Source organism: Thalassophryne amazonica, chromosome 5 (assembly GCF_902500255.1).
Source record: "Thalassophryne amazonica chromosome 5, fThaAma1.1, whole genome shotgun sequence".
Classification (NCBI taxonomy): domain Eukaryota; kingdom Metazoa; phylum Chordata; class Actinopteri; order Batrachoidiformes; family Batrachoididae; genus Thalassophryne; species Thalassophryne amazonica.
In genome coordinates, this window is record NC_047107.1 from 79,467,069 (window position 1) to 79,491,679 (window position 24,611).

Below are 24,611 nucleotides of genomic sequence, written 5' to 3' on the forward strand. Positions count from 1 at the left end.
ATTTAGCCCTCTGTGAAAACAGTTTGTACAGCCGTATCATTTCCATGACGTCAGGGACAAGACGACGCGCTCCCGCCTTCAGTCCGATCCGCATTGAAATTGATTTTATCTATTAGTAATGTTACTTATACACGTCCTGGTTTCAACATCCAAAAGTAAGCTGCAATGAATGTGAGATACAGATCTGTGTGCTCAGATCAGCAACGACATTGACAGCGGGCGCCATTCTTCCTCTCCCGCTCTCTGCCTCCGCTGCGCTTATGAAGTCTGCGGGCTCTTTAACGAGCTCATTAACCGCCGAGACGGGCCACTCACACCGCCCGTGTCTGCTTTGCAGCCGGTGTTAAGCCAGATTCAGAGCACAACAGCGGCATCACCTCTCTGTCTACTGAATGGAGCTGCAGCACACTTGGCACAAGTCCTGAGATTACGCTCGCTGTTTTAATGCGAAGCGGCCGATACACCTGTTGCTGCAAGGACAGACTTCTTGCGGCAAAATCCACAGCACCGCACGTCTCGGCAATCGGAGCCCCAGAGCTCCATGGACGCTGAGAGAGGTTTATATATTTTTAATGACTGGGATTCTTTGCGGTCTCGCCTCCATATCCCGCTATGGTACCGGAGGCGAAAGACAGTAGATTTTCATTGCGACACCACTCAATCAAACGGGCGTATGAAAAAGTCCCCCAAAATAATTTTCAAGCACAAATAAAAGAAATGTGTACTCACCAAACGTGCCGCAAGACAATATGAAGTTTTAAAAAAGTAGATCCTTCCGTATAAGACAAGAAAAAGGTGCAGATGCAAACTGACGTAAATCCACAAATTACAATTGGCGCAATGCATGCTGGGAGAGGGTCTTGTCCGTGATGTCTCGGCAGCGTCCATGATGAGAGGGACAACTGTTAGCTAACTGTTAGCTGTAAATTTGTCATTTTCAAATGAAGATTTCTCCGTTGAATGACAGATCTGGGCTTGCAGATTTACTTTACTACATTCAGAAGGATCTCATGTGTAAATGTAAGTCATTTTTTGTTCAAAAAATCTGACTGCATTTTTTTCAATGCAGGTCTCCTTTAAAGCTCTACCATGCAAAGTTTAAGCCATACATCAACAACATCCAGAAACATCGCCACTTTCTCTGGGCAATCATTTGACATGGACAGACACAAAGTGGAAAAGTGTGCTGTGGTCTGATGAGTCCACATTTCAAATTGTTTTTGGAAATCATGGACATTGTGTCCTCTGGACAAAAGAGGAAAAAGACCATCCAGTGCAAAGTTCAAAAGCCAGCATCTGTGATGGTATGGGGGGGTGTTAATGTCCATGGCATGGGCAACTTACACATCTGTGATGGCACCATCAATGCTGAAAGGTACAGATTTTGGAGCAACACATGCTGCCATCCAAGCAACGTCTTTTTCAGGGACATCCCTGCTTATTTCAACAAGACAATGCCAAGCCACATTCTGCACGTGTTACAACAGTGTGGCTTCATAGTAAAAGAGTGCGGGTACTAGGCTGGCCTGCCTGCAGTCCAGACCTGTCGCCCATTGAAAATGTGTGGTGCATTATGAAGTGCAAAATACGACAATGGAGACCCCGGACAACCCTGTTGAACAACTGAAGTTGTACATCAAGCAAGAATGGGAAAGAATTCCACCTACAAAGCTTCAACAATTAGTGTCCTCAGTTCCCAAATGCTTATTGAGTGTTGTTAGAAGGAAAGGTGATGTAACACAGTGGTAAACATACCACTGTCCCAGCTTTTTTGAAACGTGTTGCAGGCATCCATTTCGAAATGAGTAAATATTTGCACAAAACAAAGTTTATCAGTTTGAACATTAAATATCTTGTCTTTGTGGTGTATTCAGTTGAATATAGGTTGAAGACGATTTGCAAATCATTGTATTCTGTTTTTATTTACATTTCACACAACATCCCAGCTTCATTGGGATTGGTGTTGTATATATTCATCTTAAGTCGTTTATGGATTTCATTTTACGGATCATTTACTGCAGGAAATCTTGATCACAAACCCTATCGCTGCAAAAATTATTTATTTATTTTTATTTTTAGCGGGTCACTCCAGCCGGTGAGGTGGGGAGGTGAAAAATATAATTGTGAAACACTTTGGAGAATTTTTTTATTGTTTAAATTTTCAAGAGTGTCCATGTTATACAACATTCACTTTGGAAAAAAGTGCAAAAATGGAATGTTAGTGATTTTGTATCATTAAAATAAATCATAAAATGACTAATAACATTTACCAATTCACTAGAATTCAAGTTTTGCACATTTTTCCAAACTGAGTGCCGTAGTATAACCAGCAGGAGACCACTGATGTGTGCGGTAAATTTGGTGACACTGCACCTGAATTTATTGAATATTTTTCTGGTGTCTTGTTTTTGCACTTTGTAGACAGTCCCTACAGTTTTGTCAGTTCATAAGGATAAAAACAAGATTGTAGCTCATCATCTCACTTCCCGAGGTGTTTCTCTTAAGATTGAGCCGTTTACTGGAGGAGGAGCTTTCTGTCCTCAATGAGTTTGACAGGTGGACGGTCTCAGTCAAACTCCTCACCTGACACTGTCCATGGAGCGAGACACACCCAGCGGGGTTGGGCGCTTGACACCAGAAGCAAGAGCTCAGATCACCTCCCCACCTCACTTCCTGTAGTGACCCCCGCTAAAAATAAAAATAATAATTTTTACGGTGGTAGGGTTTGCAATCAAGATTTCCTGCAGTAATTGATCTGTAAACTGAAATCCATAAACTCCTTAAACTGAAAAAAATATATGTATATCATGAATGATATTCACATTTTGCGAGACCCGTGTTCACGTTTTGTGAGACCCACGTTTTGGGTATTCACATTTTCAAATTAACGGTTTGCAGATGATTCACGATTTGCAGCTGATTCACGTTTTGGGGTTTAACACAGTCACACAAATTACAATGTTTTTGATTTACAAGTATTGCTGACCAAGGCTGTTTTGACATCAAGAAATATTTTAGTATCTGAGCTATATGTTTAATATCTGAATGTTGAGGCTTGAGGCAGTGTGAAATTTAAATCAACTGAACTGTTGAGAGAAGTGCCAAACTGCAGGATGTCTTGCAATGCATTCTCAGGAGAGGGAATTGTTAAATCCAGAAGATTAAAAAGTCTCAGGAGCACTGATTTCCACTCGTGCATCCTGTTGCAATAATTATTTAGGCATTATGGGGGAAAAGAAGAGGTTGGTGATAAGGAAAGGTTGCTCTATGATTCTGCAACTCTTGACTGAATATATGTGAATACCTGCTTCAACAGCCTAAGTGGGAGGAGAAAAGAAAAGCTGGATGCATTGTATAGGGTTTAATGAAGTAATGGAGAAACTACATATAATGTGGTACTGTAGTACTGGAACTGTTCAATGCAAACCTTTAGAATAATACATTTGGAACAAGTAATTTGTTTTGATAGAGTTCAGATCCTAACCAGATCCTTACTCTGGATGGCATTACCCTGACCTCTAGTAATACTGTGAGAAATCTTGGAGTCATTTTTGATCAGGATATGTCATTCAAAGCGCATATTAAACAAATATGTAGGACTGCTTTTTTGCATTTACGCAATATCTCTAAAATCAGAAAGGTCTTGTCTCAGAGTGATGCTGAAAAACTAATTCATGCATTTATTTCCTCTAGGCTGGACTATTGTAATTCATTATTATCAGGTTGTCCTAAAAGTTCCCTAAAAAGCCTTCAGTTAATTCAAAATGCTGCAGCTAGAGTGCTGACGGGGACTAGAAGGAGAGAGCATATCTCACCCATATTGGCCTCTCTTCATTGGCTTCCTGTTAATTCTAGAATAGAATTTAAAATTCTTCTTCTTACTTATAAGGTTTTGAATAATCAGGTCCCATCTTATCTTAGGGACCTCGTAGTACCATATCACCCCAATAGAGCGCTTCGCTCTCAGACTGCAGGCTTACTTGTAGTTCCTAGGGTTTGTAAGAGTAGAATGGGAGGCAGAGCCTTCAGCTTTCAGGCTCCTCTCCTGTGGAACCAGCTCCCAATTCAGATCAGGGAGACAGACACCCTCTCTACTTTTAAGATTAGGCTTAAAACTTTCCTTTTTGCTAAAGCTTATAGTTAGGGCTGAATCAGGTGACCCTGAACCATCCCTTAGTTATGCTGCTATAGACGTAGACTGCTGGGGGGTTCCCATGATGCACTGTTTCTTTCTCTTTTTGCTCTGTATGCACCACTCTGCATTTAATCATTAGTGATCGATCTCTGCTCCCCTCCACAGCATGTCTTTTTCCTGGTTCTCTCCCTCAGCCCCAACCAGTCCCAGCAGAAGACTGCCCCTCCCTGAGCCTGGTTCTGCTGGAGGTTTCTTCCTGTTAAAAGGGAGTTTTTCCTTCCCACTGTAGCCAAGTGCTTGCTCACAGGGGGTCGTTTTGACCGTTGGGGTTTTACATCATTATTGTATGGCCTTGCCTTACAATATAAAGCGCCTTGGGGCAACTGTTTGTTGTGATTTGGTGCTATATAAAAAAAAATTGATTGATTGATCATGGCTGGGAGCATGCTCTGATGACCCATGGCGCTGCCTATGCCACACTATGGATCACCCACCTAAACAGACACACGTTCCATGCCAAAAGTAGCATGTCTCTGCCAGAACCAGGTGATGCATGCATTCATTCCCTTGGTCATTTCCAACTGCTGGGGTCCTCAACACTGTAGCACTTGTGTAGAGGATTATGCCAAGAGAGGTACGTCACATGGCCAGAATGTCATTGCTGGCATTCCCTCACAACATTCCCTCACAATGCAAGTGGTACATCTCAATATTTGGGTAGCCTGATCCAACATTGCAATATTGCTACAGTAGGAGACACACAATCTGACTATTTTTTTCTCTCTTTCTTTCAAAATGGGCATTTTACATCTCCTGAATGAGGTGCACAAATGCCCCAGGCCATGTCAAAACTTCATTAACTGCATTTAATGACTAAAACAAGCAGACATGAACATCCCATCATGTTGACTTCTAGCTGAACCTGTTGACATCTTTATTCTAATCCAATTACATTTATTCCATGAATCTGATTGATTAATCGTGTGAGATTTCAGGCCATATAATATCGGGGTAATGGTGGCAAAACCCTGACCGGTGTTCTGACGAGATGTCATTCCTGTCGAATGTTCCCCACGCAGCTGTACATGTGCACACATGCTCATTGTAGTCGGGACGTGGAACTGTTGATTTATGCGACGAGATGCTCAATTCGACACATCGCCGGAACACTCCATTTGCAACCGTATAACCAGCATGAAAGTCTGCAAATCATCTGACACAACAGGGTTATCCCCTAATTAATCTGCAACACAACAGGTTTTAATTTCACATGTGCAGATTGCAGACAAGAGCAGAGGCATGACATGAACAGGTACATTATTGAACAAGATAATGTGGTGTTAATCTGGCTGTTCTTGTGGATCATCTTGAACTATTGCTGGATTTGTTTCAGAATCATGAACATATGAATCTCTCTCATTCATAGTCTCACATTGCTTGATACCTCTTACATGATTATGGAGATGATATTATAATTAATAATATAAAGTCATTAAAAATATAATTAATAAAAAATTCCAGTGTAATGAAGCCATTACCAGGTAGACTGTTTGTTTTAGGGATTTATTCAGATGTAGAAATTCTGGTATCAACAATCTCTTACTTATATGTGGAAAAAATCTCAAGAAACTTGTGTGGGCCGCTGAAGAGGAGGTACTGCTGGCCCACCACCACAAGATGGCGCCCTGCTTGAAGTGCGGGCTTCAAGCACGAGAGGGCGTCGGCTTTGCTGGAGGTGACAGCTGTCAACAATCAACACAAGCTGTCACCCATCATCACCACTACAAAGACCAGACTGCAACTCCACCTCCTCGCCGAGAAATCAACTACCATTCAGGTAATTTCTCTGCTGCCTGACACTGTGTGTGTTTAACCTGAACTTCTATTTGCAGCCGTTTTCCTGGAGTGTTTCCTTATCTGGAGGATTGGCGTTTGGTGTGACAGCGACGGCTTCGCCTCACACCCCAACTCAGATAAGTGGTTGACCAGGAGCTGCACGAGTGTGTGTGATTGGAGGTGGAGGTTTTCCCTCCTTTACTTAAGACAGACTGTGGATTACTGAGTGTGCGAACTCACACTCATCTGGACTGTCTTTGTTCTCTGCCAGCAGTACCGGGTCTGACTGCTGAAGACAGCGGCCACCTGGGGCTCAGGGCTTGGCGGCTCCGGTGTTCTTCAGCTCCGTTGGTGGTGAAAGCTGTGTGGGGATCCAGCTCTTCTCTCTCCAGGCGTCTTCTATCGTCGAGCCTGCCCACACGTCACCTGGTGTATGATTGATAGTCACCATATTGTTATTGTCTGTGCGTTGTTGTGCGATTCACAACATTAAATTGTTACTTTTTGGCTTATCCATTGTCCGTTCATTAACGCCCCCTGTTGTGGGTCCGTGTCACGTCACTTTCACAACAGAAACTAAAAAACAAAAACAACACCAACAACAACAACAACACAAAAAAAAACAGTTTAGTAACATTTCTGTGAAACCTGCAGAATTGCATGACAGCAAAATAAACTCACATATTATATGGGAGAGCTCTTGCTTGCTGTCTCTCTCTCTCTCTCTCTTTCCCTCCCTCCTCTGTCTTTCATGATTTGCCACATAAAAACACAAAAATGCTCTGGTTCAGGGAACACATATGATAAATAATATAACTATATTAACATGCAGCTATGTTCAAAGCTGTTGCACCTCACTGACGTGAGTATTTGGCATCAGTATTTGTGAGGTTGCAAAATAACAATGACATCATGATAGAACAAGACACACATACACAGACACACTAACAGAGATTTTGGACCAAAATTTGAGAAATCGCAAGTGTACTTTTGCTCATGTGTGCGAGATGGGCATGCCGACCTTAAACTGTGATGTCTTCATTGGAACACCTGGTCGAATCTGATCTAGATAGTGTGCTATAGTAGATTTTCAAGATATGGGGTCTCATGTACAAAGCATGCGTACGTACAAAAATGTGGTGTACGTCTGTCTCAACGCCAGTGTTCAGATGTATCAAAAGTGAAATGACCACAGAAATGGATGGTGCGTCACAAAAATCCTGGCAAACATACGCATGCTTCTACAGCTATTGTTCCAATGATGACATGTAGAGGTGATGCTGGGGAAACTGTTAGTGTGAAAGCAAGAAGTCATCAGAGTGATATGCACATTAGTGACAGACTAATGAGCAGTTAACACATCCACGTGTTTACAGTTATATGGGTGGATATAAAAGCATACGCAAGGTGATGCATAAAATGGCATTAACAATGGCTGCGTTAGAGGACCCAGGAGCCTAGACATCCCATAATAGTTGGGTATTATGGTCATGTGACCTGGAGCACAGAGCTGCACATCTTGAAAGCCTGAAGTGCTGCAGCGGTCTCTCGCTGTCGGTGGAAAATGTATGCTTTGCGCTTGTAATCACTGTCGATTCTCTGGCCGACTTCTCCGCCATTATTAACATTTAACATGAAAACTTGTGCTTAGGTCAGTTCAATTTCTGATGTCAGGTTTATCATAACCGTTGATCCTTTCTCCCTGTAAAGGGCCTTTCACATTGAACGCGCAGATGCGTCAGAAGCGTCAAAAATCGGTCTAAAAAGCATTATTTTTAATAAGATGCGTTGCTTTTTAGACGCATCAGGAGCGTTGCATCAAAAGCCGAGCTAAAACGACGCTTCTGACAGGAGTGCGCATTGCCACTTGTCGGCAGGCTGACGCTGTCAAAGTTCATTCCAATCCAACTTTCGACGCTCTGAGCCGTGACGTACCTTCGCGCTGTCCAATAGGAACGACGCGTCAGGCCAAAACACAGAAGACTAGCGGCAGAAACCACTGATCTGTACAAAGGAGATCGGTGCAGAAACCACTGATCTCTACAAAACAAATGTGTCACAGGACTGCTCATTTATAGAGCAGTTTTCTGAAGAAAAATCATTGGAAATGTTTTATATTTGTTGTTGTTTGTTACCTCAAAATTTCTGATTACTGTTAAAAAAAAAGTTTAGAACACTTGTAATTAAAATAGCTAAATAAATCAATATGGTTCTTTAGAAACCTTTCATCTGTAAATTAAAACCACCTGTTATTTCAGATTAGATAATTTCATGTTTAACATAAGGAACCTTGGACATTTATTTTTAGACAAATAAAATAACATGGAAACTTGTACATTTTTTTAAGTCTGGTAGATTATTTATATCTCATATCAACCAGAAAAACACACACTGTAAATAAATACAAATGTTTATTATAAATGCAACAGGAAATAATTTAACAATTAGGGATGGGTATCGAGAACCGGTTCCTTTCGGGTATCGTTAAGAAATGATTCGATCCACTGACATCAATAAGCTTTGTGCTTAACAATTCTGTTATCGGTCCTTCAGAGTGGCCGTCGTTTGGGGGGTGTTTGTCAGGAAAATGATAATTTCTCTACATTGATTACAGACCCTGCAGCAGGTCCTTAATCAACTTTTCTGCAGCACGGCTTTGCTTTGAACCGTGAACCAATCGAAGCAGTGGTTCGCAGATTGAAGCAATGCTTCGATTGATTGCTTAGTTTATTCTTTCTTTCTTTCGTTTAATTTTCCCCCGCTAAAACCCCAAAGAGCATACGTCTGTGAGTATTATTTACCTTTCCTATGTTAAACCGACCTGTTATGGTCTTCTGAAACAGTTGATAGATGTATTTTAGAACTTAAAAATGGGAGCGATGCTAATGCGTTAGCATGTCTATGGCATTTTCAATGTTAAAAGTTAGCATTTAGCAGTTGCAGCCGTCATCACGTTCGGGTGCATTTGTTTTCAAATTGTAATATTTCTTAAATTTATTTTTGTTTATATATTAATAATCTAATGATTATTATATACAATTTCAGAGAAAGAGACAAAAAGAACCCGAATAGAAACACAACAGAAAATATATAATAGCAACTAACAATGAACATAAATAAATACATACATACATACATACATAAATAAATAATTGTTTCCTGTGAACATCTAGTGACTCTTACACCTTCACTTCATCCCTGTTTTATTTAAGTTTAATGACAGTTTGTTTCGGTCAAACCATATTTTCAATGTGTTTTCTTCAGTGATTTCCTCCAGAACTATCTGCCAAACTAGAAAACTGCTGCATCCTATAGTAAGAGCAGAATACTATTGGAATGAATTTGAATAAGGAAAGTTGTTTTTTTTTCTCACTAAATGGATGCTGCACTCACTGCAGTTTATTATATTGTTATTATTATTTATATTGTGTGGCTCTCTGACGAGTCAAGTTAGAACGATAGAGTCCAGTCAGAATTAATAACTTCAAAGAGAAACACAGTTTTGTTTATTTTTATTTATGTCCAGAGATCAAGGATACAGTGACCCATTTCATATTTATTTACTTTAAGACTCAATGAAATACATAGAAAACCTGTAAAGCCTATTTTTAGTACAAAATTCACGAGGTATCGATAAGGGAATCGATAAGGAATTGGATCGATAAGCAGAATCGATAATGGCATCGATATCGATAAAATCTTATCAATACCCATCCCTATTAACAATGATTGTAAAGTAGGATTTCTGTGACATAAACCTCATGATGAATTTTTTATAGTCATTTAAACTTGTAATTTGTCAAAATATGTAACTGCCTTTAATGTTATCAGGACAGAGTCATTTCTAAAATATGAATTTGAGCACAATAAGTGGAGAGCTTCTACCTGTGCAAACGTCTTTTGACTTTGATTTCATGGACATTTTAATGATCCGTTCATATATATCAAATATAAAATTAAACAGCTTTTAAAAAAATAATAAAATAGTTGCTGTTGAAAGAGGCTTTTATTTAGAAGCAGGTGAATGTTATGCTGGATTCTCTGGACCAGATGAAGGTCTCTTCTGCAGCTTTGACCTCTAGTGGTGTTGCTGAAGACACTTTTGTCCTATTTTGAAGAGCAGAGATGTTTTCTTTCGACTGGACTTCATGGTGTTCAGCTCATCAGTGGAAGTTTGGTTGTCTGCACAGCAAATATTCCTGATTGAGATAAATAAAAATATTTCTTTAAATGTAAAGAAACACTAAACAGTTTATGCAAAAAAAAAAAAAAACGCCCCAAAAAAAAAGTTATTTAAAGTTGAGCTATTGTGGTCTCCGAAAAAGCTGTAGCTTTATTTGGTAAAAATAAAAAAGACTGAACCATTTACAAATTAAAGCGTTCACTCAGATCAACTGTGCTAAAAAGCTAATCTAACGTTAGCCGATCAATAAACCTTCACAGCAAGGCAGTAAAGGTCACGTTTTATTTTTATATTATTCTTACCTCGATAAAGCTGCAAAACTAAACTCCATTGGGCAAACTGGGACTTTGCATATATCCAAAAAGTGGGAGATTTCGGACTGAATGGGTTTCCATCACCCCGGCTGCCTGCCTCGCTCTGCCCAGCGATGATGCCTGAAGGCCGGCTTCTCGGTGTGGGTCGGCCCGCTGTTGCGGTTCGATCGATATCCTACCAAGTCGTCAGTCCTCCCTCGGTCGGCGTCAGTGCGAAAAGTAGCTGAACAAAAGCTTCTCCCAGCAGGGTGATGGGAGAATCGTTCTACTGCTGTTTTTTTAAAGCTTTTTTGTGGTTCAGGTGACCCAAATTCAAGATGGCGATCGCTGAACTTTTTTCAGGTTGTGGAAACAGCCAGAGTGTGACGTAGCTCTATCTCCGCCCCCTTGCCGCTTCAGAAGCGAAGCAACTGACGTCACGACGCGTTGGGAAGCGTTAAAGCGTCGCGCTGCCGCTTTCAACGTGACAGACCCTTTAGGCTGCAAATGGAGCGTAAAGCCGGGGACTCATATCATTTCCAGTCACTTGCAGCTGGCTGTCCGCAACGATGAGGAGCTCATGAGCGGTGTTACTGGCCGGTTCAGGGATCTCAATAGTCGGGTGCTCGAACGCGGCCACCAGGTGGGCGGGGGCTCCATAAGGGCAACCATGCGGAGCCAACCAGCAGTGAGCGCTGTTGGCTAGGGGCTGCGGTCCAGCATGGAATGATTTCATTCTAATCCTTCGCTGTCAAAGTACAGAGAGAGAGAGAGAGAGACAAAAAAGAGGAATCAGCCAGAGAGTTGACTGATGACTGGTGAGTTTTCTATTGACAGGAACTCCACTTTATGCTCCATTCGCAGCCTTATAGGGAGAAATGATCAACAGTTATGATGAATCTGACTTCAGAAATCAAATCTACGTATCTGATTTGACCTAAGCACAAGTTTTAACGTCTTAAATGTAAATAACGGCGGAGAAGTCACACAGAGAATTGACAGTGATTACAAGTGCAGAGCATACATTTTCCACTGACAGCGATAGACCGCTGCAGTGCTTCAACCTTTCAAGATGGCGGGGCTGCGATCAGCTCGGGGCAGGCCTTTTCTACAGCACAACCCTATCTAGTAAATCTGTGGTCAGGAGTGTGCCAGTCAACCTTGAGCCAAGCCATGCCAGCTGTGTGAAACACAATCATCCGAATGTCATCCAGGTACATCACATTCCAACATTAAAGTGCAATTTGCAGCGAGAGTCGGTTTTCCTAATGTAATCAAACTTGTTTTTGTTCATAGGGAACACTTTCATTCCATCAATGTTCAAACCATATGTGATGCGCAAATGCATCTAAATAACATTGTGGCCAGCTGGTCTGGTTCATCGTGTGACTCATTCATCCTGATCAGTGACAGGCACAGTTCGGCTAACTGTTAATTAGCAAAGTTAACTTTTTGTTAGTGGATTAGCTTTTCAGCTAATTTTGAGAACCATCAGCAGACAACTTCCGCTAGATTTAGTTCCGCTAACTTTTTTTGCTGACATAATGAATAAAACTTAATGGTCAAAACCATACTTATTAGTACCAACCTGTTGCGTGTTTTGCAATAGTCAGACGGCTGTCCCACTCCGCTTTTTTCTGCTGAGGGAGGACTGAGCTCACAGCCGTCTGACTATGTCAGACAGAAGCTCTCACTCATTGTTCATTTTTGATTTTACTCAGAAGCCTCGGCGGTGCGTAAACTCGAAACTGGCTTATCAATAGTCGACAGTACTAAAGGTTAGCGGTTAGCTGTAACTTCTGCTTTTTTTTTTTTTTTTTTTGCAGTTTATCAGTTTAGCGTTCTAAAAGCTAACTTTTCAGTTAGCGGATTAGCAGTTATCAAAGCTAACTTTTTGGTTAGCTGTGTCCACCACTGATCCCGACTAACAGTGTGGTTGGGGCAGCGCAGTCTCATGCCTTTTTCATGCTCCTGTCATGAAATGAATGACATTTCTGTGACATGTTTTTTATTTTACTATTTTAACAGGCCTTCTCCTAACCCTAACCATCACTGCCCCCCTGTTAGCCCACATTCCGTGCCTCTGGCACGTACGCAAAGAGTAAATAGTTTAGTTGAGTAAATCGTTTCTGGGTTTTGGCGTACACCATGTTTTAGTAGGAAATCCACGCTAGTCTTTGTACATGAGGCCCCTGGTCCTTAAAGTTTGTTTTGCCTTTAATTTTTCACCTGTCTGTATGTGTACCTATTGTTAATAAATCAAGTTATAAACAGACAACCACCTTTGATGAGGTATTTTAACATCAGTCTGTGTAGTTATTATTTACACAGTAGGTTTTTTTTCCCCTCATAGAGGAAAATACCTTTATTTAGTTGTTACCAGATTATTTACACTTCGTGGGTGCCATATTCAGCGACATCAGTGTAACAGCTCCCTTTGAACTCGGGTTCAATGTATTTTTGCCAGCGTTTCAAGTGTCCTTCCAAAGTAATTTTTCAAGTTGGAGTTCAGAAATGTTTGAGTTAGATTAGATTATATAGAACTTTATTTATCCTTTAGGAAGACTCCCTCAGGGAAATTGAGGTTCCAGTTCTGACCTGTCCAGAACACATTTTTAGACTAGAGCAAGACAGCACAATAGAACATTTCCTATGTGATAGTGTAAGTTACTGCTCTCTACGGGATATAAAGTTTTGTTCGATCAAAGTGCAAATAAATGTCTTTTCAGTAAATCCTGACAAGAAAGTTGCACTGGACTACATCATAAATCCTCTTTCCATAAAGGTTGATGTTTGAACAGAGTTGTAAAGTGGTTCATTTAACAACAACAAGATGCCGTTAAAGTCATGAATACTGTGTCGAAAGTGTTTTACTCGCTGTACAGTCAGAGGCCAGCATGAAGACTCTAAAGCAGAAAATCTATGGGGTTTTCACAGTGCTTTGATACTTTTAAAGGTCACACAGTGAAAGTCTAGCAAAGTTTTCTAAGATCACATACTGGTGAGTGTGAAGCAGCATTGCCATCTTGATTCAAAGCCCTGACGCCTTCTGATTCAACAGAGACAAGGCAGTGCCCTCTGTGGATACTTCCATTTTCTTTGATCTTCTGATGTTTGAGAAACAATTCCTCGTATGAAAGATGGAAGCCTTCAAAGTTTTTCCTTTTACTTTCATTCCTGCTTCACCCGAGGCCTCAGGCTAGAGTGGGAGAAAAAGTGACAAAAAGAGTGAAAAAAAATGGGGAAAAAGGAACCTGTCAGGAAGAGCCATGCAGAGCAGGTTAAATAGAGCTTTAATCTCCCGCGCCTGTGCCCGCAATAGAAGACAAAAAAATCCTGCTGCTTGGCTCGCCTCCTTCACCAGAATAGACAAATCGTTTGGCCCTGCTGCCCTCGACATTTGGTATTCACTGCGAATCTCAAGTCCCCGGTTGACAAAAGTTAAATTTTAGTGCCAATAAATGCGCTGTCATCAGAATTTTGAGAGTTTCGACTCAGCACGTAAGCACCTTAGACTGAGACCGATGAATGTATTTAGATTTAACAAGTATTAAAAGCAGCTTTCCCAGGATTGTTTAAGCTCCAAAAGGTTTTTGAAGATTTTTCTCACCTCAAGTGACTTTATATTATACTTCTCATTTAGGGTGTTACTCAAATATTTATACCAGCACACATCAAACTGTGGCGATGATAACTGACAAAACTGCACAAGGTTAATAATTACCATCTTTCTACTTTTTGTGCTTTCACTGCAGAGGGCATTTACCACACGGGGCTGAAAGAAAACACTGAGTGCCGGGAAAAAGGTTCATTGTTTCTTTCGAGGCGATAAGTAGTAGAAAACTGGGGGAGGGAAAGATCTAAGCGGGGAAAAGCAGAAAGTCAACAAAATGAAAGATAGCAGTGAGGGAAGCGTGTCTTCATCTGAAGCTCAGAGTTTGAAAGAAAACATTTTATCAGACAGGCTGTTTGGCCAACGAGACCACAGCGAAAACCTTAAAGCTTCACTGTATATATCACACACACACTATCTGCACAGTGCCACCGATAATAAGTGAATTTAACCAGAAAAGAGCTTAGAAAATCTTTTGTTTCAAAGCAAAGGCTGAGATATGTTTGTGCTGTGTTGCCAGCACTTTATTATGATGATACTTTGTTTTTACTCTGAATGAGGAAGGAGCACAGTAAAAGTATCTACTCTTATTGTTTTATCTAGTTTGAGCTCAGAAAAGAACACTAACACTGAGGCATTACTTTTACTACATTTTGGCTCAGAAAACAGGTTTTAAGTCACGCTTTTGGACTAATGAAGTAAGAGTGAGGATTATGAATGTTGGTTTAAGAGAGTGTGGATTTTGTTCACAAGAGAATAGATTATCCTGCTGTCTCTGTGTCTGTGTTATGTCTCACTGAGGAGGACAGAGATATTCTCAAACAACAGCCTCAGACAGCCAAGCTGAAAAGACTGAAGACGAGAACAACCAGGCCAAAATTTTACAGAAGTATTGGAAGTAAAGCTTGTTTTTTACTTCACTGCTGCATGTCTACAGATGGTTGTGTGTCTGTTTGCCTTTTCTGTTGCCATTGGGGGCAGTGCCACATACAATAACAGAAAGTGCAGAGAAGAAGAACCCCAGCAGACGATGCCAGGAGTTTTCAGCCCGTCAATGTACAGACGGGTAAAAAATAAATAAAAAGAAAAAAACATCGTAAAGTGTCTTAGTAATGTATGCGCCAACATGTTAGGACTGGGCCATAAATTAATTTTGATAATTTATCTTGATTACAATGATAAGCTTGAGACATTTATACCTCATAACAACCCATAAACAGCAGAAATAAATGAGTTTTTAGTGCACACTTTCCAACTACAACGTGTTTTTTTGAGCTAACAGGGATGAAGAAAGCTCTGGAAATGGGAGCAAAAGTGAGAGACAGAGAGAGGGAGAGCAGAAATGGTGAGGGGTACAAAAAGTGACTGTGAAAGTGAACTCATATCATCCTTGAAAGCTGAGGAAACTGTTGACAGAAAAGGTTATCTCACCAAGGGTTAAAGTTGTCCTGACACTTAGAATAATGAAGTAAAGACAAGGAGCGTGAACAAAGAACACACTGCAGTAAATGTCATCAAGCATGCAGGGATAAATAGACAGGCCTCCCATCCTGGCATTTCAGAGTAAAAGCCCTAGATATGCATTGCTGCTACAACAAGAACAATAGATAGATAGATAGATAGAGTTATTATATGGCTGTGACGCTACATGCACTCTGTTTGGCTGATTTCCGATCTCATATTTTCCCATATCAGACCAGTTACCATGACAATCGGTCTGGATCGCATATCACATTCGTTACAAACCAGAATGCTAAAAACACGATTAGAAAAACCAAGTCAGACATGAACATACTACATAAATATCTAAACGGCATCAGAAAAAACACACAGATTGAAAGCTAACCAGCTAACAACCAGACCATCTGTTAGCAATTTTTCATGGAGGTGAAGCGAACAGATCTATGAGCCGTTGGCAGCTTTCATATTTGGGCGATACCGTAAGTTTGCATTTATATATTATAGCCATGTAATAAACAAATTATTAACCTCCCTTGCTCGGTCTGTATGGAAATAGACCTCTGTGTTTTTTGCACAGACCTTGTTAACGCTTGGGGTGTACTGTCAACACCTCGGCCTGATATTTTCCCGTACAGACCTCGCACCCAGGTAATAATCCTTTAGTATCTATCTATGAATTGATTGATGATGGTGGAGAGTACTGTCTAACATGATGGTTGAAAATCTCTCATCGGCGTTTCATTGGATTGACATCTTGTTACTCTGAAGACAAAAACATATGATTTATATCATTTTCATACTGATCAAACTATTCAGTGACCCCTCATGCCCTATTAATGGGAACATGTTTTAAATTGAACTTTGCTACGGTTCACGCTCGTCATGGTACCTATATAGCACACTCTTATGAGTTGGAAGGGTTTACACGTCAGTGTGTCAAAAGCCACTGCACCGCTTAATTACCCATCACACTCTTCTCCTCATTAGCCAGAGAAGAGACAGAATAAAAAAGGAGCCTCACCTCCACATTTTGTGGTTTCTTCATTTGAAAAATTGCAGAGCACAGCCAAAGAAGCAGATTCAGATGAAGTTGTGTGAAACAGATTCATGGATACTCATTCATGGATAAGGAGGTAAATGTTAACATTTAAAGTGTAGTGTTAATGTTTAAAAAACTGCTACCATCCACTTCTTGGCAAATGGAGCAAAAAACAAACAAAACAAAACAACAAGATGTCAGTACTTTCATGAAGATATGTATCTCAGGAACCGCAGGTCGTACAGTGTATACTCTATATCAGGGGTGGCCATGTTCGGTCCTCAAGAGCCACTTTCCTGACACTCTTAGTTGTCTCCCTGCTCCAACACACCTGAATCCAATGAAAGGCTCATTAAAAGTCTGCTAACGAGTCTTTCATTGGATTCAGGTGTGTTGGAGCAGGGAGACAACTAAGAGTGTCAGGAATGTGGCTCTCGAGGACCGAACTTGGCCACCCCTGCTCTATATCTTTGTATAATATCTAATGGAACAGTTTGTCAGACAGTGAACTGTTTGCAGCCCAATCTCACGCTTTTTTTGTGCTCCCATCATGAAAATGTGGTGCTTTTCGTGACAGCTTTGCCGACTGAACAGTCCCCCCTAAAAATCGGTCTGCCTTGCCTTCACTACGCATGCGTCATTTCTGTGCATCAGCCACGGTTCACAGATTATCACCTCGTTTCTGCTTAAAACTGCACTCCAGTCATCATCTATCTCATCATGGAAATTCCTGAAGAAATGCAGTATTTTTAACGAAGTCCCTCAGTGTTTGTCTGCCCCGTGTGTGTTTCTCAGCCTGAACCAGAGAACTCCAGCGCTTTGTCCCGTCAACAACAAGAAGAATACGTTATTTTAAAAGTTGAAATGTAATCCCGCTAGCATTCATCTAGCATTTGTCCATCAGTGTTTGTCTGCTCCAAGTGTCTTTCTCATTATGAAACATGGGAGTGCTTTGTCTTACCAACAACATCCAAAATAAATGACAGGCAGAAGTGAACCTCACCGAGTCTTCTTCTTCTGTTGAGTTTATTGGCAGTTTGCAAACTGACACAATGCATTACCACCAATAACTGTTTGGATGTGGAGCATTAATGGAGTCTGACGTCCTCACCGGGTCGTTGTAAACAGAAACCTTTTCAAGGAATAAATAAATAAAGGTATTGACCATTACTTTAAATAAACGGCTCTGTTCTGGAACACAAAAAAATATAAAGTTTTTGGTTTCAGTTTCACTCCTAGCAACATACCAAAGGTGTCTGAATTTTGTTTTTGTTCCACGAACCGGTTCAAAGCCTTGCTTTTCAGACATGGGGATGGACTGGTTGTCTTGTCATCCAGCCCCAAGCGTGGTGGATGTGGGGGTGCACAGCACTAGCGCATGCTTCCAGACTTGACTTGGCATGGAATGATTTCACATGAAAAGCAAGATGACTGAACCATCCCAAAAATCTGTATGTAAACTGTTGGGAAACATTTGCTAGGTGTGTATTATTACAACCCCAACTCACACCATTTTGTGATGGCATCATAAAAAGTAAATTAATCTATGGTTTGTGATACATTTTCATGACAGGAGCACCCATTCATTTCGTGACAGTAGCATGAAATACAGTGATGTGTGTGTGTGTGTGGGGGGGGGGGGGGGTTGTGGATAGGGGAAGGGGTAGGGTTAGATAAAGTAAAATAAAAAAAAAAGTCACGAAAATGTGACTCATTTCCTGACAGAAGCATTAAAAAAAGTGTAAGACTGGGCTGGTTATTATGTATGCAATGATACTAAAGGGTGTTTTTAAAGTAAAGTATTTTGCAGTTTTTCACCTTTCTGTGCATCACTGACTCCTACTTCTTTCCCAGTGGACATTATGCAGCAGTCACATTATCATTGCACAAAAGCAGTGGTGAAGTGTGTGAGCGGTTTCTGTGATTGAGCCCACCTGCCTAATCTTCAGTCTGTGGTAACTGATCTGTGTTGGCCTGAGGTCATGTGCGAGCGCATTATAAATCTCTCTGCTGTGGACCGGTGTGTTTAACCCAAAGAGCAGAGCGCTGCATTAGTTGTCTACATTCATCAGCAGGCTGGAGGTTATCATCTTTGTGCATGTGCAAGTGGGAGGCATTCACGCACGCATGTGTCAGTGTTGGCCATGTTTTACGACACACAACCTGCTGCTCCCACTGCCCTGATGTAGCGGCTTTTATTGAATTATCTTACATTTGGGCGTATTGCAGCTCGACTTTGACAGTGGCGCTTTCATAAGACACTGATGACACAGCTCATTGGATTTAACGCCTAATCAGAGGCGTTTTAATGCATTCTCTGTTATTCATGAGATTGGATCCACGCTTTATGAAAAGTCTCCCATTTGCTTCTCTGAGAAGAAAGAGTTTGGATATTTCAGCCTCCTTTATCTCATATCTTTTTTTCATTTCAGCTGAAGGTTTTATCTGGGATTTAAAATTTGAATCATAATCACCCCCCAAAACACATTTTGAGTGCAAGATTGGATATACAGGAAATATTGAATTTTGCTACTTGAAGCTACTGCACCATTTGTGCCTCTTTTGAATAAATGATGGAATAAATCCTTCTTTGTTTGCAAATTTCTCATTACACCAATCAAATATGTAATTGTTTTAATCAGAACTTTCAGTTATTGTTGTTCAGCATAATTTATTTTATTCATTCTAATATTTTGCAATTTTCTCTCACAGAGTAGAAATTTAATTTTGGTTCCTTTTCAACTGGGTCACTTGAATGTCATCTCCATGTCTCTGCAGGTGTGATCCGAGAGAGCTACCAGAAGGGTCGTGACCAGCTGGTTCCTGTGACTTTGTTGGCTATCGCGGTCATCCTAGCTTTTGCCATGGGTGCGATCTTCTCTGGCATTATTGTCTACTGTGTCTGTGACCACCGCCGTCGAGATATTGATCTGACAGGCCGCAAGGAAAAGGACAGTCACCACCTGCATTCCCGCCGGGGGTCCATGAATAGTGTGACCAAGCTGACAGGCCTGTTTGAGACACAGGCCAAAGATGGACACCCTGAGGCTATTCTCACCCCTTTGATGCATAACGGGAGACTGACATCACATGGAAAGATGTTAATCAAAGCAGACCAGCACCACCTAGACCTCGCTGCTCTGCCAACGCCTGAGTCCACCCCCATGCAGCCCCGCCGTAAACCCAGCCGAGGCAGCCGTGAGTGGGAAAGGAACCAGAACCTCATCAACGCTTGTACAAAGGACATGCCACCTATGAACTCACCCGTTATCTCGACAGATCTGCCCCTGAGGGCCTCACCGGGACACATCCCCAGTGTGGTGGTCCTGCCTCTGCCACAGCATCAGCACCAACTTCAGCCACATCTCCAGCAGTCCTACCAGCATGAGTACGTGGAACAGCCCCACCACAGTGACATCACCATGGGCCACAGCGTCATAGACGACCAGGGTGCCACTCTGGAGTACAAAACTGTGAAAAGTCCCTGTCACAACCTCACTATGATGGATCCAGATGGCGTGATGCCTCCCCGTGTGCCCCAGCGAGAGGCTTCTCTCACCGTCCCCCCCGCAGTCCCACAGATGGGCAAACGTCTGGAGGTCCACTCATCAGTTTACGGGCTTCGGAAAGGATCTGGATCCTCTGCTTCCGGATTGTCTGCCCTTAAGAAGCACAACACCAACTCATCTAACTCCTCCCATTTGGCGAGACATCACAGCTTCAACCGTGTGGAGACTCCGCCCCCTGCGCCTCAGAGGGTAGACTCCATACAAATGACAGCCCAGGGCATATCTCTGTCGCGGCAGTCTGGAATGAGCTCCTACGGTTCCCTGCCTCGAACAGGCATCAAACATCTCAAGCCTGATGTTCCACCGAAACCCTCCGTAGTCTCACTCTCAACAAAAGTCAAGTCCAGTGACTCTTGCACATAGTCGACTTATTAGCCTGTCAATCCAGTGTGGGAGGACATTAGGCAGAGGTTTCTCCAACGGGGAGAAAAACAGGGAACACTGTACAACTTGCATCTGCTTTTAGTGTTTTGGTTGTTTTTGTGTACAGTACAGTGGAAAATACAACACAGTTTTTTTTTTAAGAAAACACTTTTATATAAATATGTAAATAGTATATAAATGGTTGTTGTCTTTTTGTCAGAGTCATGCTCTGGCTGGATTCCAGTTTCTGTGTGGCCACACATGGGAACGCGCTACTGAAACAGATGGCGATGACGCTAGTTCTCAATATTTCATCCATTGGCACCCTGTAGCATCCACGATGGCGACTGTCTCGTATGTGTTGTTCCTGCCTATTGGGATGTGACTGATCATGCTGGTGACAGACAGTACAGGTCATGTGATGGGTAATCATTGTACATTATCATGCGGACTGGGGAATGGGAGAGTGAATTTGAACTGGGAGAACAGACTGCCTGACCGATGGTGGAAACTGTGAAAAGCCTCTCAGTGTTACAGCAATCACGTCCTGCCGGCTTTGTCAGAAAGCCTGGACCACAAACTGGTTACTGAATAACACAGGACTTTTAATACTAATAACTTGTTGTATTTATTTTTATTAAGTGCTTTTGAAAAAAGTCAGACTTTTTTAGGCTCGGTGAGAGAAAGGACTGGAGATAAATCTTTCATCATAATCAATCACAAGAAAAAAGAAATTTATTTAAAGTCATGAAACTGGAGCCAGTAGAACTTTCTTGATGACGTAGGTCTTAAGTGTGTGCTCAGCGGGATACAGATATTTATTTAAACTGTGCCAGATAGGGACTTTACAAAACCAGAATCTCCTATTATTTTAGACCAATCACAGAAAGACTTCCTGAATCTCACTTTTTTACTCCTCCAATGAGCATCCTGCAATCAGCACTGTGTTTTTTTGTTTTGTTTTTGTAACACTTGTCCTGATTGGCCGCTGGCTTACAGGTGCCATCCCAGCTCGCCGCTGCACGCTGCAAAACAACTACGAGAAGCAGCTGCAGCAGCAGCAAAGACAGTATGGAAATCTACACGATAAGACGTAAAGCTGCAAGCAACGAAGCCACGCCTCCGTCACGAAATCACGCATATGAGCCGGCGAAATAAAAAAAGTAAAAAAATAAATAAATAAATCTTTATGTTGCCTGTTACTTTTCCACATGTAAATTTGTGCCTTACACCCTCAAGTAGTGATGACATTTTTTTTCCTTTAATAGCTGTTAACTTGTCTCCTTGTAGTATTTTTAAAATGATTTTGTCTACATTATAATATATCCCTGGTTTGAGAAAAAAGCAATGAATGAATGTAGGCGTTGTTGTAATTTTGGTCCCGAAACATTTAACACATTCACAGATCAGAGAGAGGACTTGTCAATGCACGCATGCACACACACGCATGCGCGCGCGCACACACACACACACACACACACACATTCCCACCTTTGCAGTTCATTTCTGATTGTGCCATTAATGTGCTTAAAGCAGCCCTTTATGTTGTGGCATTGTCAACAAGAAGACCTTTTTGATTTTCTCTTTTATGCATCATAACAGTCCTGTTTCCTTCTTACTGTTTTTTTTGCTGTTTTGTTTGCAGTGACATTTAACTGACTGATTAATTTAACAGTTAACATTTGTTACTTAAGAAGGCCAGTGTATGTGTTTCTAATGTGACACTCACAAGGCTACAGTGTGACGTGCACGCGAGCACTCGCTGTCGCAACGCGGTCGTCGGCTTATCGTGTGCATCGTAGCTCTGAGCTGTTCAGGCATTTGCAAAAAAAAAAAAAACAGGCTGGTTCCTGTGAGTAAAGGTATGATATTTAAAAATAATAAATAAGCAGACTAATTAACCCCCTTTTGTGTAGGTGAAACCAGTTTAGACTTTTAATTTTGTTTCACTAACTCTCATTTTGAAGTCATTAAGAGCAGCTGAGAGTTTGAATAATACCAGTCTGACCACTTTTCTTGTTGTTGTTTTTATGCCCTTTCTAATCCCCTAATGTGTAAATCAACTGAGCACTATTATTGTTGTGTGTGTCGTAAACTTTTCTTGATATGAAGCAATTTTCTGTTTCTCAATGGAGGAAAGCCAACTATGTCTCGATCCACAGCTGACGGACTCCTAAATCACGGAGTCATGTGCAACAGATTAGGTCAAAGCGGGAACCGTGGGGGAGATGTCCCATTAGGAAGATAGTCTGGGGTCAGTTGACACTTTTATCCCAGTGATTACTTAAAGCTCTGATCTTCAGAGGACAAAATGACCCACAATTATTATGAAGCACTGCATTTCCTGAAGACTATCAGAATGAAATTATTGTAGATGGGGGTTCTTAGGAACCACCAAACCGCATTTTACACCCTTAAAGCTACAGTGTGTATTAACCAAAATAGAATATATAATTTGTAACCATCTGTTCATCCTTGTATAATTACTTGTAACAATGATTTGCTGTGTTTTCACACTCTTAACATGAGCTTGTCATATCTACATCGGAGTGGGCCCCCTCATGGAGGCTGCCATGTTGGGCCACCATGTCGGTTTAGTTGTCCAGAAGATACAGATGTTTGCATTTTCCAGCAAGGCTGGAAGAATGAATACAAATCAGTGGTTACTCACCTATATATAGTCTACTGGTTGCTAGTACAGGCTAAGATGTTTGAGAACCCTCATTTTTGTGAAATGGAGGACCATATATACTGTTTATCACAAGAGAAGGCAATGGCAGCATGACTACCCATCGCCAAAGAAACAAAAAGACAAAGGGGACCAATATCGCAACCGATTGCATAATGCAATGTGCAACCTTACCACTAGATGGCACTAAATCCGACATACTGTAGCTTTAAGCATCTAGACCAGGAGCAATGCTGAAACACAAGAAAATATTTCTTGCCTCAAAGTGTTTTATTGTGCATTAGAACACTGCAGGGTCCTGCCTTGAAAAATTGCCACGTCCGTACAGGATGTGAACAAAAAAATTTAGACAAGGCCTAAATGTTACATGTTCACATGCTGTATTGACGAATACGTTAAACTGTGGGTTTTTTCAGATTTAAATGTGTTGTCAGTGGGCTCAGAGCCTTTTTATAAAGTCTGAGTTGAGTTTGACTGTGAAGGCTGCTGTGGACAGTGAGGTTCTTTGGTGTGTGCCTTTTTGTCTTTCACCCTTGTTATAATACACTGCTGTTAGATGCAAATCAACTCTTCTCAACTTTTTGAACTTTGTAAACTTGTAAAATATTGTGATGTCACAAGGTTTTTGCTCTACTCTCTCCACTTCTTTAACATCTGATTCACAGCTTAATGTATGTTGTAAAGAAGAAAAAGAAGAAGAAAAAACCCTCTTTAATTTAATGCAAAATGTAAAAAAAAAAAAAAAAAGAAAATAAAATTCTTGTCATGGAGACTATTGGCATGTCCTTGAATTATATTTGATCTTTCTCTGACTTTGTTGGATGTCTTTGCTGTATGAACAGCTTTAGCTGTTAAACTTCGTGCTTTGTTGTTTGGGGAACTCCAAGCTGGAGATATTCTAATCTTAATTCAATTTTAAAAGACAAAATGTACTAATGTTGTCACATTAGTCACTGCACTTTTCTCATTTTGCGGGCAGAGCCTGGAGATCTGACCATCTTATTCAGAAAACGGTCTAAGAAAATGAGATAAACTCTTCAAACTCAGGCACTCCTTAGATTAAAACACCTTTATTATAACTTCTTCTATGTGGAAAGGTTATATAGTGGCTACATAAAAAAGGCATGGTATGGTATTTATATGTTCCACCCAATGTGTGAAACAGGACAAGCGCCAATTTTTTGCAGTCTGGAAACTGATCATTATTTCTGGAAGGGCACTGCATCCTTTTGGTTTCAGAAAGAGGCTCTAAATGCCATTTTTGATGTCTGCCAATCCGGATCTGGATCACCTCCAAAATTCAGTGGAGTCTTCCGTGCTGTGTGGTGCAAATTTGTTGAGAATCCCTGAAGCAGTTTTGAAGTAATCCTTCAAAGCCTATATAAAGTGAAATCTTGATCCAGAATCCGGATCCAGATCACCTCCAAGTT

The 24,611-nt window shown here is 41.2% G+C and overlaps 1 protein-coding gene across 5 annotated transcripts in view; it reads left to right on the top strand.

Moving 5' to 3' along the window:
- sema6a (sema domain, transmembrane domain (TM), and cytoplasmic domain, (semaphorin) 6A) overlaps positions 1-23,885 on the top strand; it is a 330,131-nt gene extending 306,246 nt beyond the window's left edge. For all 5 annotated transcript variants that reach the window (XM_034170629.1, XM_034170631.1, XM_034170632.1 and 2 more), the window contains one exon: positions 19,339-23,885. In XM_034170629.1, coding sequence (XP_034026520.1) covers positions 19,339-20,492 — 1,154 coding nt within the window. In that variant the 3' untranslated portion in view covers positions 20,493-23,885. The remainder of the gene's footprint in view (positions 1-19,338) is intronic.
- Positions 23,886-24,611: the final 726 nt, after the last annotated feature.